The following is an 18,083-nucleotide window of genomic DNA, read 5'->3' as shown; positions in this document are numbered from 1 at the left end:
GGCAACAGATGAATCTAGTTGTCTATGAAATCTGTTGATGTGCAAAGAAATGTTTGATAATGTGTGCCCAGATCCTGACAGTGAGTTTTAATGGTACCAGTAGGTCCTGTGAGCAGCAAAGCAATGTAGAATACATGCCAAGTCGTTTATGATTTTTAGAGGCGATGCACTGACAGGTTCATGGTAAAGTTCAAATGAGAAAAGGTGAGTATGAATAAAAAATTAATTATGAACCTTGTCTCATCTAAATATGGATGTGTTCCATCACAAGTGGCTAAGGAACAATTAAATCAAGTGAGGACAATCAGATGAAAGGCTGGCAAAATTTATCATTTTATGTGTCTTTATTTTGGACATGACATTATATGTTTTTGAAATTTACAAAAGTATAACAGAACTGAGAATGGCTCAGGCGAGGTAGAGCTTTCACGTCGCTTTGCTGGCTTGAAAATGACAACACAAACAAACTAACGAAACACAAAATAATGACCTAGAAAATCAAATTTACCAAACACCTGTCCTGCTACTGCCCTCCTGTCCTTTTTGAAGTGATAATAAATACAGTTTTCAACCAAACCACTTGGAATAACAAGGTCTTGATAGGTACATTAATCATGAGGTTCAATACAAATAAAAAGTTCAGACACAAAAACACAATTTAAAATATGTAATAAAGCCCCAACCAAAGGGGGGGGGGGGGGAAACAACCCCCGTGGAAGGCCAGACAGGGCGAGCTAATGACAAAAGTCCTACGATTTAGCAGAGTGACTAAAAACAAGCTCTTACATCTTCATGAAAAATAAGCACTGCTGAGCCTCAACTTGTCAAACTTTCCATCAGAAAAAAAAAACAAGTAAACTGGTGTGACACAGAGTCATTACAAAAAAAGATCAGTCATTAAAATCTATGCAAAAAGTTCCTAAACCTCAATTTACAAGTCTATTAGCTATAATAACATTCTTAAAGTAACCTTGACTAGATTAGAACAGAATGAAAGGTTAAAGCTGTAAACTAGTCTAAGTGCACTAACAATGCCATTTGGTTTCTACTGCTGTATATAAAGAGTTTGGTAAGAGTGGATTACAGATAAAACAGTTTATATATTACAGTCACTCCAGCTTCACACTTTCACTAAGTCACACTTCGGAGTACAAATTTCTAACTGAGGAGTTAATCTTAAAGGGAATTCTGTACAACGTGGGCATTATTAGTACTATTCTACACTACAAGGCTAGAATATTTGTTTTCAAGTATTTTCACTACCCACAGCTTCAAAACACACTTTTTAGGTGTATCATTAGACATATTAAGGTACAGAACATAGTATGCATATCTCAGCTGGTATTACATCTATTTTTTTTGTTGTTGTAAAAACTACTGAGATTTTAAAATAGACTAATAGTTTCGTACTCTGTATGCGAACTCGTTTGAATAGTCTATGCGTGCAAAAATGTACCACACAATTACATTCCCTGACAAGTGACAATCTGCTTATATCCAATATGTCAAGGCATGGCTTACTCAATTTGGGGGTTGCTGAAGACAAGCCCAAGTAGAGAATATGAAGTAAAAAAACTGTGAAGACCAACCCCTCCTTCATATTAACATGCAATTTGGAAGGAGGTAGGCACAACACAAGGATGGATGTTAATCATCCTTTTTAAGTAGATTGGGAAATAATGCACAAAGACATGCAACCTCATCTGTGCTAAGGCTGCTCGACAATCCAGTAGAGTTCAACATCACAATTTGGTAGCATATGACGGAATGGCCTTTCGTCATGAGACAAGTTGGACGTAACCTCATGGAAGATACCAAAGCCCATTTGTGACTCTTCCCACTGTTGGACTAAGAAGGAATATTTTGTAACACTTCACTTTGGCCCACCAATATACCAGTTGACGAATCATACAAAATAAAACACTCTGGGCTGAGAATTTCATGTAGTTTCTATCAATAATAAAACCCAAATTGATCAATGGTTTTGTCCAGTGCCTAAAAGCAGTGCAAATAACGATTAATACAAAGCAGATGACCAAATGACGATATTGTAACTCAAAACAGATCACGACAGGTATCTTGAAGTGGCCGTGTATTGCAGTGATTACATGTCATAAGATCAAACAGAACATTTTTTCAAGTAGAAACGTTCGGTGAAAAAATAAAGTCTGATGGTGTGATCCACAATTTGCATCCTGCTGTCTCGACCATGAATCAGTTGGGGGGGGGGGGGGGGGGGGGGGATTTGAACATCGGCCTTCAGCTAAATGTAACTGAAACTAAAATAACACGAACTCCAATTACCATATGCATTTTTCACAACGCAATCACACTGGCTAGCATTAGCAGATTCATATTTGCCTCCAAACGTGTACCAGCTGCCCTTTACTTTATGTAATTTCAATCTGAGTCTTCAACATGCTCCCACTGCAGGTTTGCAGTGTAAATCAAAGTCAAAGTGTCAGTGTGAGAAAAGCTCCGTAATATAAAGGAGTTATATAGATGGAAAGTGCCAGCACTCAGCCCCTTCCTCTTCAATTGACAATAATTGTATGGCCATAAAAGTGGTACACTCATTTATAATGGCTATTAAAAAGCAACTCTTTTTAATGAGCATTAGAGCAGTCACTCTCTCTGTCTTTCTCCCTCTCTCTCTCACTCTCCACCCCCCCAGTCTCTCTAATCATCTCCCTCGGAGGGGTCACTCTTAAGAATTCACTAAGGAGTGGAGTGAAGTGACTTCAACCCATTTGCACATGCTGGATCATATAAGACACTGTAATGGCTTTTAGCCCAGAAGAAGTCTTTATGGCTGTGATGATTTGTCGATTAATCAGTTATACAATACAGATAGCATTTATTGGCCACTATATTGCAAATCATGTAATTACTTCAGTCAATTTTAAGATGGTTTACCACTGTGAGCGCTCCAATATTTTTCTTTTTTGTGCCCAAATATTTGAAGGGAGAACTCATTCATTTGATAATCAGTTATTAAATTCATTAAAGTATAAAGTAATTAAAGAAGTGAATAAAAAAAAATGTTACTTGCAGCAGATTATGGACAATAGAATGCTGCTATAAGTGATGCATCAAGGACGATAAGAAAAGGGAGAAACAAGTTGTTCACTAAAGTAGCGTGCCAAGGCAGTTAGTTAAAATATATTTTCATATGCCAATGAGTTCAGTATTGTCCTCAGAAAGTATATATCATTCAACACATTGTGATCCTTATTTTCAACCTTCAATTGCAAGAAGCGGAGCAAAATAGGTTTGTGCCTTCATCTGACTTTACCCATTGTATTATTTTTGAGTCGTGAAAAGCAGCCATTCGTTCATTCCAAAACGTCACTGTTGAACTACAAGAAACATAGGAAGCCCTCGTTAAAGGGGGTTGGTTGAAGCGCGAAAACATTTTCACATTGTCAACCATAAAATCCAATGCTGATCAAATCCTTCTATTATTCAATGTGATGATGGCATTTTTCAGTTGATGTGAGTCCCTGACTAGCTTGAACTGAAATTCAGAAGTTTATAAGAAGCGCTAAGGCTGATTTTGTGGGGTTGGTGTTTGTCCGAACTCTCTGCGCTCCTCGGGGCTCAGTAACAAGTTTCTGGAATCTGGATACTTGCTGTTGTCAAAAGGCATGTGGTGGACACTCTGGACATGTGTTTTCAGGTTCCCTTTCTGAGAGGCTCTGTATGGGCAGAGCTGGCAGCAGAAAGGCCTCTCTCCTGAACAACAAAACACAACATTTGCAAAGGTCATGTGGTGGCAACAAAAGATTGGTCACAAATATGACATCCACCATGTAAACAACAGAGGAGAGTGTTAAAATAGAATGGGGAGGAAAAGACATGCGTAAGCCACATATTGCATACACAATATGGATACAAATATTAGGAGACCTGGCTAATACATCAACAGAAACTAAAAATGTAATACGCCATGGACCAAGCAACCCCAATACTATGAGATCCAGCCATGCTGAAGGAAGATTCAAACCCCAACCCTCGGAAATGTGAGGCAGCCGTGCTAACCACTAGACTGTCATGCTGCTCGTCCATTCCACTAATTTCTAAGCCCATTAAAAAGTGTCACGATACTTTTTGTCCAGTGTAGGTTTTATTTTAATACATGCCAGCCCAACTCCTTCAGGAGAAGCCACACAAACCTGAACAGATATTTTATCTCCATGTACTTCACTCCATCAAGCCAGCTGCCTGACGAACGCCCTGCCCCCCCCCCCCAACACATGCCCATCCCATCTTCTAATTAGACTGACCTACAATGGGACAGACATCAAACCTCAGCAAAAAATAGAAAGAATAATAAAAAATAAGCAGCTCACACCTGAAGAAAACAAATGAGATTGCCATTTAATTGCACCTAATTATCATTTTGATAAATGGCTGAATATCACAGCGGGAAAACAAATGACTCCCCGTGCCCGTCCTCCCCTGTATTTTCCCCGAAGAAGACATAGGAAAATATAGCAGTTATCATACATCATCAGAAGCACAACAGAGAGAAAGAAAGAGGGGTGTTTGAAGAAGAGAGCGATAACAACAAAATAGGTATAATTTATCATAAAGGAAAATAATAAAACAGCTGGAAAAAGAAGGTGAGGGTTAGACGTGAGAGGAAAACAAGAACCTGGGCGACATCGTCCTGTGAGGAAACACGGCTGACGGGACCGCTGCACTACATTATACTAAAGGTTATCGTCACCGTAAAGCAGCGTCAACACTGCATCTAATTGGACCCCTCCGCCAGACGCCTGCTCCCATCACTCATATACTGTGCGGTAAATCTCAGTCATGTGGGGCAAGCTTGTGTGTGTGTGTGTGATGTGTGTGATTAATAAAGTTGAAGGTGCAGCGTGTACAAGGGAATGTCAAAGCCGAGCAGATTTACTTGTTTCTCACTCGGCCTCAATTCCTGTCTCTGTGACTGACTCTGAAAACGAAGAGAATCAGTAACGGATGGAAAGCTGCTATTTCGCAATATGTTTGCTCTGATAGTGACATTGTTTTTTACTTATTCTCTCCACCTTTAACTTTTGGCCCTCTCAGTTAAATAAATATGGCAATATATACTGTAGCTTCTATTGCTATAGTATATTGGAACATGATTCACTGTAATTCTACATCACCAAATATGCGTAATTTGCGTAATTACATTTACGCCTAACATTAGTTATAGCTTTGTCACATTCTCAGGGTACCGTATACATGCATAGCCATTTTCCTAAATGTATGTATGTATGTAGTATGTATGTATGTATGCATTTATTTATTTAGCGATATTTTTTTTAAATCTATTTATTAATTTCTGTACAGTAGTTGACCAGAATGGCCTTGTTTTCAAACGCACGTCCCACAAACCAGAACCAGCCTGTCAAGGGGTCTTATCCACAATGTGGGGATTGATATGCCTGTCAGATAACTTCTAGTTCATTTTAACATTGACTTTTATTTTAACGCAAGCATCGAAAAGCTGTTTGGGTTTGTGTGACACATGAACAACCATTTTTCAAAGTTGAAAAAAGGAGATAAATTCCATTTCAATTGTGCAGAAAAAGATCACAATGTATCATTTTGTTTGTTAAGTGATTTTACATGCAAGTGTGAAGTTACAAACAAGATTGCGAAGTTACTTGGTCCACATTTATTAAAAACATTTAGTGGTATGTACTAATTGCAAATAGTTGTAGATGTGCTGCTAATTGTCAATAGAGAGGATTGCTTATCGCAAACACCGTAGATTCATTGCTGATGTTTTCTGCTAAATATTGCCATGATGCCATTTTTTGTTCTGAAATTTCAGATTACTTACATGATTTGAAACAAGATTCACAAGAAGATAATAATTAATAAGTGTAAATATATAATATATACTGGACCAGGCCACCTAAGAATAAATTTGGCTTAATGTATTTACTAAAACAAAATGAGTTTGACAGCCCACGATAATTTATGCTGAAGGTTAGGAGTAAAGATGTTCAAATGTAAAAAATGTTAAGAACGTAAAAGCAATAAATAAATGTATCGAATGGCAAATATTTTGCAATAATATCTCCTGTATAACTTATTGAGGCTTTTTTAACCACTTGCATGCATTTTTGAATCGCTTTTGCATGTAATTTCCAACTTAATACAGTCACGCTAGTTCATCAAATAAAATGCTCACGCTAAAAATTAGGCCAGGTTAGAAATACTTTGGGGCCTTATAAGTATAGCAAAACAATTGCTGCATTTGATTTTGACATAAGTTGCACAAATGTACAATTTGGGCAAATATGATTCCTCATGACAAAAATCTTTTTTAAGGACACCAGGTAACATTAAATAAGAAAATAGACAAAATAGAGCAGGAGTGGGGGAAGAGGTTGACAACATTGCAACGCATGCTGACAGGTGCAACAAAAAGACGACACAATGCAAAGGTGATGGTGGAGCCGAGTGATTAGCCGTTGTGCCACATACTTGTTTGGGAGCTTCAGAAGCGGTGGTGTGAGCGTCAGTACCTCTGTGGAGTCCGTTAAAATCAAACCCAACTGTGGGGTGAGAAGGAAGAGGAGGGTGGGGGAAGGAGGTGGAAGAGGAGGAGGAGGAAGGGGGCATCCGGTTAAAAGCTCTATCAAGACCCACACAAGCATTTGCTTTTCTCCTTGTGCCACCAGTCGCACAATAAAGTGCGGCGTTCGCCACCAGTGCCCATGCTAATGGAGAGGAGCTAGCGGTAATGATGATGGCAGCGATGAAGGTGATGATGATGGCGATGGAACTTGGTTGATCCAAGTCAGTGATTTAATATGACGCATGTTAATAGAGGCCTCGGGGTGGATGGCCTTTTCTATGTGCGTACGTCCATGCTGAGGACAATCGTCGGTGACAACATTAATTACAGTCTTGGCTAGTGTTTACACAGTCTGTGTACGGGCGTGAGTGTGTTAATTTGCTGTGTGTGTGTGTGTGCGTGCTTGTGTGTTTACAATAGGGCTTAGGGGAAGCAAAGCTTTGCATCACTTACCATTTGGCCTCTGTCACTTAGAATCACTGGCGATGCCACATATCATTCACACTCTCCATAAAGAAGCTACTTATCTCACTGTCTGCTGTGATCACTGCATGCTCACATGATGGACGTGACACGACAGGAGAGGGAATAGAGGAGCCCGAGACAAGTGAGGTAGGAGCCAGAGGGAGCAAAAGAACACAAGTGTGGGAATCCAGAGGGAGTAAAAGAAAATATAGAAGTTAAGAGGAAAAGGGATGGGTGGGTTGGTTGGAATTGAGACAGGCGAAAAAGTCTGAGATGGAGAGGAATGGGAAGGAAAAGAAGAGAAACAAATGGCAAAGTACAGAAAATAGGGAAAATATAAAACAATATCCACACAAACACATATGAACAAGTGAAAAGAAAAGAAACTAACACTATATATAAAGAAAGTCCAAATAATATGGGAATTAAGTAGTAAAATCACAAGTTAGTTGTTTTCAGTAACACGTTTTGGGGCACATTCGCATCATCAACACTTTAAGGTCGCCTTGAGAATGAAAAATCAGCTCTTAAAATTTGTTCAACCATCTAACCACAAAATATCCATCTATTTTCGATACTACTTTATTCTTATGGGTTGCATGTCAGGTCACCAGCAGGCCACAAAGAGAAAAACAAACATTCACATTCAAATCTATGGAAAATTTTGTGTCTTCAGTGAACCCACTATGAATGTTTTGGGAATGTGGGTGGAAGAGTACCCAGAGTGTGTAAAGATTTTTTTTTTATTCATTTCTGATTAATATTTTATGGTTCTAACAAATTAACATATGGATTTTTGTCATATATAAATAGCCGCGGCTTTATTCTCATAATATTGGGACTTTCATGGAAAATGAACATTTTATCCTCATTACTTTTTTTATCTGTACTGTTTGTTAACTATATATCCTGGTCTTAAATGAAAGCACAACTTCATCCATGAATACTTGATTGCGATTTATTGTCAGGCCTCTGACTGGGGAAAAAAAAAAAATCATGCCGCCTGTTGCTTTGGCATAGGTTTGACAGCCTACAGATTTGGCAAAGGTTGCTTGGGAGATTTTGTTGTTCTTAAACACCAGTGTTTTTTTAACTCTACAATGATATATCATGAAAAAAAAACATGTACATGTGGCTATAGCTTCAGTCAAGTTGTTTAACAAATGGCACATGCAAATGGACTCATGAGACTGGTGTGAATAAATGATGGTCTGCTTCATTGGAATGCAAAATTGCACTTCTCTAATTGACATGTGATTAATAATGTATACAATTTGTCACAGGTCAGTATCCAGAGAAAACATGTTTCAGTTTAAAAAATAGCGACAGCTGCCCAGCCCAGAGCAAGGAAGGACTCACAGACTGGCTGTCACACTCAACTGAACAAAAAGATCTGGTTTGATTTATATGGGTACATGTAGGAATGGCTGACAATGAAATATTGTTCAGTGTGAATCCTTCCATGCATATATTCTCTAGAACTCATGTTGGAGTCTCTGAGTGGATAAATGGCTGAGAAGGCTATGATGTGTGTGCACAGGTGTCATAACTGGTGAATGACTGAAAATGTGCTATAAGATGAATACTTAGATGCTGGGGGTAGGGGGGGGGGTCTATGTCACAAACTAAAGGACCAAAACTATTGGCTGTTTCCTCACATATTGAATCAGCTTCCTTTGCTGTTCCTTTTGTTACTTTTGTTGCCTAATGACACTATCAGCCTCAAGATGCGACTCTCGTGATTCCCAGATGTGTGTTACAGTGCTACAGTAAATATTGAAGATTCATACTGAATATGTTGCCACTGTCCTCTAACTAAATAAGGCATAAGTGTAAACTCTTGTTCACCAATCTTTCTGTTTCAACCACAGTGGATCACATGCAGGTAGAACTACACATTTGACTGGAGAGTATATAATCTTTGTTGTGAATGGTGTGAAGTGTTATTTACCTGTATGGGACCTCATGTGAGTGCGGAGGTGGCTGGGCTGACCAAAACTCTTCCCACACTCATGGCAGAAATGCTGTCCCTGTCGCATGACAGACCTCAGCATCCCTGATGATAGACACATAAACATTTGTGGGACCAGCATGAATGGCTTATATTCAAGTGCGGCTTAGAGTCCAGAAATTCCAGTACACAAATTATTTCACCAATGATCATTTCTGAGGACAAAAGGACATTGTCATCCTTATAGATTCGTGCAAGAGCGATAATAGTGTTTTTCATTAGTTAATTTTTTTAAATTCTTCATATTAATTTTTAGAATTCATTTTTAATATATGGAGTATTTGCCACATACAAAATAAAAAATAAATTCAATACGTATTCTGTTTTAAAGCAAACTACAATTCTCAAACGACTGTTTCATCCACTTCTCTCAGAACATACTGCAAAACTGCAATAAACAAATAAAAGTTGTTGCAACGTTGCAAGTACCCTATTGTTTCTGTAGAAATTCGTATTGATCTTCTCCGTAAAGATATTTTTGAAGAACTAACAAAAACTCCCCAAATTTTGTACAGACGTCATGCCTGACAAAAAATGCGATATTTTAGTCGCCAAACATGAGTAAAAAAATGTATGTGTAGCGACCCCAAGAGTCGTTAATCAGATTTATCGATTAATATATTTTCTAAAGTTTATTTCATGAACGAAATGTCATTTTCATTTTACTTTTAGGTTTTTCATGAATCTCCGTTCGCTATAATAAAATTAAAAATAAAATTATAAATAATATTATAAAATTGGTTCATTCCAAAACCGTGCTGTGTTTGAGGCCAAATAAAGTCATAGAGGTCAGTACTGTGCACACACTGATCATGAGTACATTCACACAGAAGCATGGCTGCGGCAATGGAGGTAGGCGGCATGAGTAGTGGACAAGTGCAGGCATCATTAGTATGTCTAATGTGTCATTATGAGCGGCTAGCTCCAGGGGCTGGACTGCTGCTGTCACACAGCATCATCTCACAGGCTGACAGCCAGACACACACACCGCATAAATTACAGGCAATTAAAACGCCCCGGCTGTGATGTGCCCGCTCCGCTGCCCGTGTGTCACATGTCAGGTGTGTGTGCCTGTATATGTTTTAACAGTTATATATACAGTATGTGTGCCTTTGCTCCAGCTCAGGACAGCACAGGCCTAAAGTTGATCAACTTTACCCATTTAATAAAAATTGAGGATAACAACTGTCACTTGTTGAATATCAATTGCTTCCAAAGCCATTCCTTATGTAACATGACCAAGCTTAGTTACAGATAGAGTTTATACGTATATTTTCCTGCATCATTCCTCATGTTTTGCTAACTGGATGATGACCTATATGCTGAATGACAATCATTATTATCACTTTTGTTATTCATATTATTAATGCATTGGAAGCTACATGGACACGGCACGGTGAAATAACTGCTTGTCAACACAGTTCCCAAAACATGAAACTCACTCTACTTTTGGGGAGCATGCTGGTGAGTCTACAGTCACACAAAGCTTCAGCAGAGTTTTGTGTATTTCTTCATGTTTATACGAAGAAAGCGGGTGGAAACAGGACAAAAAAGTCAGGGCGGGGGAGAGAGAGGTGACAGAGAGCATCTCTGGCACCCCGACTGCTGGCTGGCCTCTGGTTACTTCACTTCTAGTCTGAGCTGCCAGCCCTTCTCATTGATGCACTAATGAAAGACAAGACAGAGCTGGATGGGAAACACAGGCACCCAAACATGCATGCACACACACACAAATTGCAGAGGAAAAGGGAGAAAGACGTAGCTGCTCAAAAAAGGTCACTTTATAGCATGTGACTCAAAGGGCTAAGGCGGATGGTGACGATATGCGCCTGGACGGGTGACAGTGATGTCATGCGTCTGCTCTGGGGCTGTTGTCTTTGACCCCTAGCACCACACAGCCCCACTTGACCTTAGAGACACAACTAAAAATGGGAAAATAATGTTGATGTTCAGTAATGACCATTTCCGAAGCAGCTGGTGGGGTAATTATTCTGTCTCATCTCGCTCGCTTGCTCTCTCTCTTTGCCTCTTATGTTTCCGCATGCCCATGTTTTGCCTCCCCCATTTGCATCTGTGCGAGTCTCTCATCAGGCACAGTCGTGACCTAAACAGTTTGTGACAGCTTTCTGGGAGAAGTGGAGCTGGACACGAGGCATGCCTCACAGACCTGAGCGCACCAGAGGTTCTCTCACGTCTTTCACAGACAAATAGATTATTATTTTTTTTTAAAGCAAAACAACAGAATACAAATACTGATAAACATGATTATTTTGGAGCAAAAAACAAACTTGCTAACCCAAATGCAACCTATTATCATCTCACAAACACACAATGTTGTCATTCTAATCTAAGACCTCATTTTGCAAAATGTTCAAGATCTTTTTTTTGGGGGGGGGGGATAGTAATGGTGGACTTGGAATTCGTCAATATAGTTAAGGCTGTGTGTGGTGACAGTTTTTTTGTGCTTACAGTTTAGTTCCTCTGAGGAAACTAAATACAAATATTTACATCGTGTAGAATGGCAGTACTGTCCCATAACAACAATAACGATATTAGTTTTTAATTAAAAACTGAAAAAAACATTATTTACTTTTGATGGAATCATTTTAGAAACAGCTCTTTGTTGGACATACAGTGTACCTAAATGTTTGGCCGGTGAGTGTATTTTTTGATACAGAAATGCATTTGCACACATCAATACAACCACTGCCAAGTCTAAATCGAATCCAAAGATATTACGACTCATAGAAAAAGATTATTTTATGCTGCTTAAAATTGTTGTGAATCTGATATGAGTGTAACATGTAAAATGTAAGTTATATACCACATATCTTTGCGAGCCTGAATGATCAGAATAAAAAAGAAAACAAATGTAGTTCCTTACCAGTGGGATCCAAAAGTGAATTTGTGGCACCCCAGCGGTGGTACAGTGCAGCCAGTTCATGGGGGTTGTAATTTTTGAGGAAGCTGAGGATGCTGTTTGGCATTTCTGGGATTTCTGATGTTTGTTCCTGCTTCACATTCCCATAAGCCTCTGAGGGCAAGGAGGAGGATGAAGTCTGAAGTATGCCTCCATATGACTGCGTCGCTCCATAGTGCCCCGCTGTGGAGTTGTGGATGATGCTACTAGGCCTGGTAGCATTAGTCTGTCGCTGGCCACGGGAGTTGGTGAGTGATTGATAAGAAGAGCCTCTAGCTTGGTCGAACTCTGCTTGGCTACCGTACTTGTTAGAAAGCATGTAGCCGAGTCCCTCCTGAGGCATCTTATAACATTCTGCCCTTTTGGTAGCAGTAGCAGAGTTGAGGCTTGGGGCTGAAGAACGGGAAGGTGTGCTGAAGCTCTTCTCCTTAGAGGTGGAGGATGACAGCGAGCTTCTTCGAGAGGAAACATCGCTTTTGGGTCTGGAGTGCAAAGGTTGACTCTGAGGGACTCTTGCAGCGTGAAATCCTGAGGTGGATGTGGATGGTCGTGACAATGAAGATGAAGAGTGAGGGGATGATCTTGATGCTGCTGTGTCTGCATGAAAAATTGCTTTGCTTTTTTGTAGTACTTTTTTGGACTGGGTTGGGGGTCGTGTGCGATGGACACGCACAACTGCTGGCAGGGGTGGACATTCTTTACCCTCCAAGACTGGTGGGGGGGCAGTTCGTCTCCTGGAGGACAAGTCTTTTGGCCCCTTGGTGTTGTTTTTCAGGGCCCATTTAGGCACCAGACTGGAGCTACTACTGGTCATGCGGTGGGCAACAGTCTGATGCATCCACAGAACCTCGGGATAGAGGGTTGAATGGGAGCAGAAGGAGCATTTATGGTTCGGGAGGATTTTCCTGTCAAGGGTTATGGGGGCTTGGCCCCTTTGACCTTCGGGCCTCATACATAAATCCATAGGGGCCAAAACAGACTCATGGAGAGGAGAGCAAGTTGAAAGATCAGAAAGAGAGGATGGAATATTTTCCAGACCTTGCAGGAGCGCTTTCTTCAATTTGGGGTATCCATTGGGGGTGACTCTAGGTGTGGGGTTGGCTCTGTCTTCAGAGGAAGCTGAATGCTGAACACGGACATGAGCCAGGTATGCATGTGACTCAGTGGTGACAAAGTCACACAGGCTGCAGATGTACGGCCTCTCATCTGCAACAGAGCAATGACAAATCAAAGGTTTGTGGGGAAAAAAGCATCAGACTTTATTTTTCCACCGTATATTTTAAATATATCATAAAATCGGCAAATATGTCCCTAATTAGTCATTACAACAATAACCCAGAATTATATTCACTAAAAACATTCCAATTATATAAATATAAATTGAAATACTATTATGAAACTCATACAGCACTTTCGTAAATTTAGCCTGTTTAAATTATATAAATATAAATTGAAATACTATTATGAAACTAATAGTACACTGTAGTAAATTTAGCCAGTTTAGGTGTTTTACATTGAGGCAATAGAATACAGTCATTTAGTTTTTTGTGCAGTTTTAAGCCGATCCACTTGATGGCGGCAACACCCTATTTTTCTGAGAAATAAAACTACCATAGTCGTTGACTACCACCATTTAATCTTAGATTTACATGCAAAAACAAAAAGCTCACACACACACCTGGTAATAAGGCAGAGTATTGTCTCTTGCAACACTCAGTAGCAATTTCCTTAACCAACCCTTTCTTTTGTACACTCGGAACTTGGCATCTGTTTTTCATTTGACTTGCTGGAGGCAATGACCAATACACGCTGTGCCAAGATTACGTGTATATAAACTATCAGGCCACTTGTTTTCCCCCATACACTTTTACTCAGTAAATAATGGGAAAAAAGTACACCCATTAACTCTAATTAAATGTCAACAAGTTGGCCTACTGAGCAACACATGAATCATATATGTACATAACAGACAATAAGATCACCACAAATATCCATTAAATATAAAAGGTCAATTAACATAACACAGCATTGTATATAGTGACTTGATTTGCTGTCACTATCATATTACACAGCATCCTGAAAGGAGCAGTGTTTTCTTTTTCAAGTCCCACTGTCATATGCATAAATAAGGTTACTAAATTATGTATACACCTTCAATTATGTAATTTCTACACCACTGTGCATGACATTTGTATGGGGATGTGACTTTTTTTTGTACTCGGGTCCACATATGATGATTGCAAAACACACTCTTTACACACTCTTATTTTTGCAACCCTCGACAACAACATCTATTTCATCAACATCTCACAGTGGACACTAAAGAACATTCAACTAAACCACAGCCAAAGTCATTTAAGTTAAAGCTGTTAAAATGGATGTTTCCTGGATGTCGCAAAATAAACTAAATCGGCAGTCACGATTGTAAAACAGTGCATAAAGACAGTTAAAAGAGAGAAAACCGGGCCCATAAAAGAATTATACTCACTCAGGGGGATAAGAGTGGGGGGGTTTCCTGAGACAGGAAGACCTGAAATAGCTCACAGCTCAATCATGCCTGAAGAAATGTTTCTGCTATTTTTGATCATCACTGAGAGCAGGGAAGATTAGGAACAGCCACTACTAACACCTCTTTCCGCTTTTGAGCATTTACAGCAAATGCATCCCACTTTTTAGTGAGACAGCTCGCTCATATGCTGCACACGGACAATGTAACATTCCATCATGATTAGTGCCTGCCCTTGTAGGGACAGATAAACTGTATTTGTTTTGTTTTACAATAGAATTTATGTGCTGTGTTTTGTTTTTTTATGTGACAAAAAAATGTTGACCTTTCTCTCACTGTTCAACCATAGAGATCCTTTATGGAAACTGTTTTTGACAGTTAAGTCTGAGAGCCTTTGTAGTTCTTATATTCGGCCACGTGGTGGCATCTGTTCCCACTTCACACAAACTAAAGAGCTGAGGGGAAATTTACCTCAGTCCAGTTTATGAACAGACATAGTGGACTCATGAGACTGTAGTGGGTGGTTTGAAATCAGCCACTACGTTTTAATTTCAGTCCATGGTTATTATGCTATGCCAGAAAAATAACTCAGCATCTCAAGAAACGATAATGTCGTTAATGCAGGCATCAATAAATCTAAATGAATGAATAACTGTATTATAATGACATTGTAGATGATAATAGCTCCCAATTTGGGGGAATATATTGTAGATGATAATAGCTCCCAATTTGTGGGTATAGTTTGGGATTCTTTCTTCTATCGATTTGGTGTAAAAAGATACACTGTTCTCAAGCCTTGCTAAAAGAAACTAAAAGATTTTGGCTATACCCACTTTGGCTATACCCACTTTATAACCCCACCATTTGCAAAGCCAGAAAAAGACACTGTGTCACGAGTTCAGATAAAACACACGCACACACATACACACACTTGAGCATACACACAAAACAAACTGAGGCTACAAAGCTATGGTAACCATAAAAATATTTTTTTATGACATTTTGTGAAGGCAGAATTTGCATTTTGTAATGAGTTGTGACTAACCTGGAAACTCTCCTGAGTTAGCAGTGCCCATCTCAGATGCCTGGTCTCTGAAAGTGGAGGCTGGTGGAGAATCTCCATACCCCGGGGTTAAAGGTCGGTTTGGGGAGCCTGATTCAGGGTCACTCATGGAGCTCCACTGGTCTTTCCTTCTACTTTTTTCCTTGTCGCTCACTGATGTCCTGCTACCATCCTTTCTATGGAGTCGCTGGTGGACGATCATCTGGTGACGACTACGGAACATCTTCCCACATTCAAAGCACTCAAGGGATTTAGAGGGACCTTGAGACTGGGATGACCTTCTCCGTTCCTGGCGAGATGTTGGCCGGTACTCCGAATCGCTGAGATTCTCTGGTGTCTGGTCTCCAGATGATGCTTGGTTTCCCAAACCGGAGCTGCTGCGGCGGTCTGTGTTGCGCTTTTCTTGAAGGGCATAACCGTTCTTGTAAACGACAGTGGCTGTAGCAATGTCTTCTTCTCCAATATTTCCTCCATCACTGGAAACCTTCATATTTTCAATTGGTTCTACAATTTTTCCTTTTGTAGCTAAATGCCATGCTTGGTAACTGCAAACTGGATCAAGCTCTGGGATTCTTTGACCCAGTATGGCATCACTTTCAACCTCCGCAGCCTTTACTGCAACAGACTGTAGGCCTAAGCAGTCAAGTAAACGTCTCTTTGAGGCTGGTGAATCTTCACCATCACTGGGTTGTGACTGGTTCTGAGATTGATCTCCATAACTGAGACCATGGACTTTATCATGAGCCCTCAGGCTCTCTATGCTATGAAACAGATTCCCACATTTAGAGCACATTTGGTAAACCGACTCAACAGAGCAAACAATTTCAGGATCTTGTGCTACATCATTGATAGTGGCAGGATGCTCAGCAGAATCAGATTTTGCACGAGACCGTGATCTGGTGTTGTGTGTTTTCATGTGGGATTTAAGAAACCAAGCTTCGCGGAAGCCCCGTCCACATATTTGACAGCAATGGTCTAGGATCCCAGCATGTTTCTTCATGTGTGACTTCAAGAACCAGGCTTGGGTGAACACCTGGCCGCAGGTTTCACAGGTAAAGGTCCCATCACACTTTGATTCATCTGGTTCAGCCACAGCTTCTTCCTTAACACTTGTCTGCTCTCCTGTGTCTACAGTAATGTGGACCTTCTCAATATGGCTCAGGAGCTGGTCCTCCCGCTGGGCCTCGTAGCCACAAAGACGGCAGCAGTAAGGCAGCTGATCACTTATAGTTTTCTCTCTTTTCACGCTCCTCACTGGCACTTTCCTGCGGCTTTCTTCTGCACTATGACCACTGATCATCCGATTACAGGCTGAGCTGCTCTTGGTTGGACTTGTGCCTCCATCAAGACCCTCTGAAACAGTCATCTCCTCTTCCTCTGCGCCCCCTTCTTCCTCCTCATTGGAGTGGTGGCGAGAGAGCGTACCCAGTTTGTGACTGCGTATATGAACTTTGAGGTTGCCCTTCTGAGAGGCCCTGTGGTCACAGTAGGGGCATTTATAAGGGCGTGCGCCAGTATGGCGTCTCATATGCTGTGACAAAGAGCTCAGGAAAGGGAAGCTGCGGCCACAAACATTGCAGTCAAAAGTCTCTGGTATTTTGTCATCCTCACCCTCCGTATCATGTTTGGAATTCACCTTGATGGGAGTCAACTTTTCCCTCGGAGTTCTAGCCTGAGTATCCATCGTGCCCACAGTGGGATTTGATCTACCCTGTTTATTGTACCTCTTTTAGGCAAAAAAAAAAAAAAAAAAGGATCAATCTACTGCTATCTGCCGTTGCACATCTAGGGATGTCAAGTAGGCCTTTGTTAGTCAATTGAAAAATTATCAGTCTGCAGTCATCCAGAGATGATGTATAGGAAATAATGCCATCTTCATCTATCACTGTCACTAATTCAGTCAGTCTGAGTTATTCTGTATGTCCTAAATTCCAAAAATAATAATACATTTGAAATAGATATCTCAAAATGTTGTATCTGACGTTTCACTATCTGTGAATGAAAATTTCGTTTTCAACTCTCCAGGTCCCAAAAAGTTTTGATTATTAGAACGCTTCTTTTCTTCATTCATTTCACTGGCATTTCTCCTCCATCTTTGTAGACAGATCAGCAATCGTTGACATAATCCACCTGAGAATGAAAAGGAAAGTGGGATATCGAGGTGGAAAGAAGGGAGACGAGAGGGGAATGAGACAAAAAGAGAAATAAAGTTAGTATAATTGTTTTCAGATATTCACTAAGTAGTAGTTTACATCTGATCATTCATTTTCTATAAAACCGGTCTTCATAGAGTCACGCGTAATGGGATTTCATCCGCTCCTGACTTTGGGCAAGAAGTGGATACACCCTCGATTGTTTTAATTAACTAAACTACCTCGCTTGTGACAGTAACAATTAATTAAAAACCGAAACAGGAAATATGTTTCAAATTCTTTCGTAATGAGTCAACGAGTCTGGTTTTTTTCCATTGAGATAGACATTCAAAATGGTAAAAATGACTCACACTATCCTAAAAAAAAATCTATACTTGACCCA

General features: G+C 40.1%; 1 protein-coding gene across 4 annotated transcripts in view; it reads right to left on the bottom strand.

Moving 5' to 3' along the window:
* Positions 1-325: 325 nt before the first annotated feature.
* Positions 326-18,083, bottom strand: part of LOC133161406 (zinc finger protein 516-like) — a 35,577-nt gene continuing 17,819 nt past the window's right edge. For 2 of the 4 annotated variants that reach the window (XM_061289885.1, XM_061289886.1), the window contains exons 2-5: positions 15,531-17,678; positions 11,944-13,185; positions 9,000-9,104; positions 326-3,735 (exon numbers count right to left, since the gene is read on the bottom strand). In XM_061289885.1, coding sequence (XP_061145869.1) covers positions 3,545-3,735; positions 9,000-9,104; positions 11,944-13,185; positions 15,531-17,232 — 3,240 coding nt within the window. In that variant the 5' untranslated portion in view covers positions 17,233-17,678 and the 3' untranslated portion in view covers positions 326-3,544. The other 2 variants (XM_061289887.1, XM_061289888.1) reach the window with 2 other exon arrangements.

The sequence above is a fragment of the Syngnathus typhle genome, linkage group LG10 (assembly GCF_033458585.1).
Source record: "Syngnathus typhle isolate RoL2023-S1 ecotype Sweden linkage group LG10, RoL_Styp_1.0, whole genome shotgun sequence".
Taxonomy (NCBI): Eukaryota; Metazoa; Chordata; class Actinopteri; order Syngnathiformes; family Syngnathidae; genus Syngnathus; species Syngnathus typhle.
This window is presented reverse-complemented; position numbering and strand designations above follow the sequence as displayed.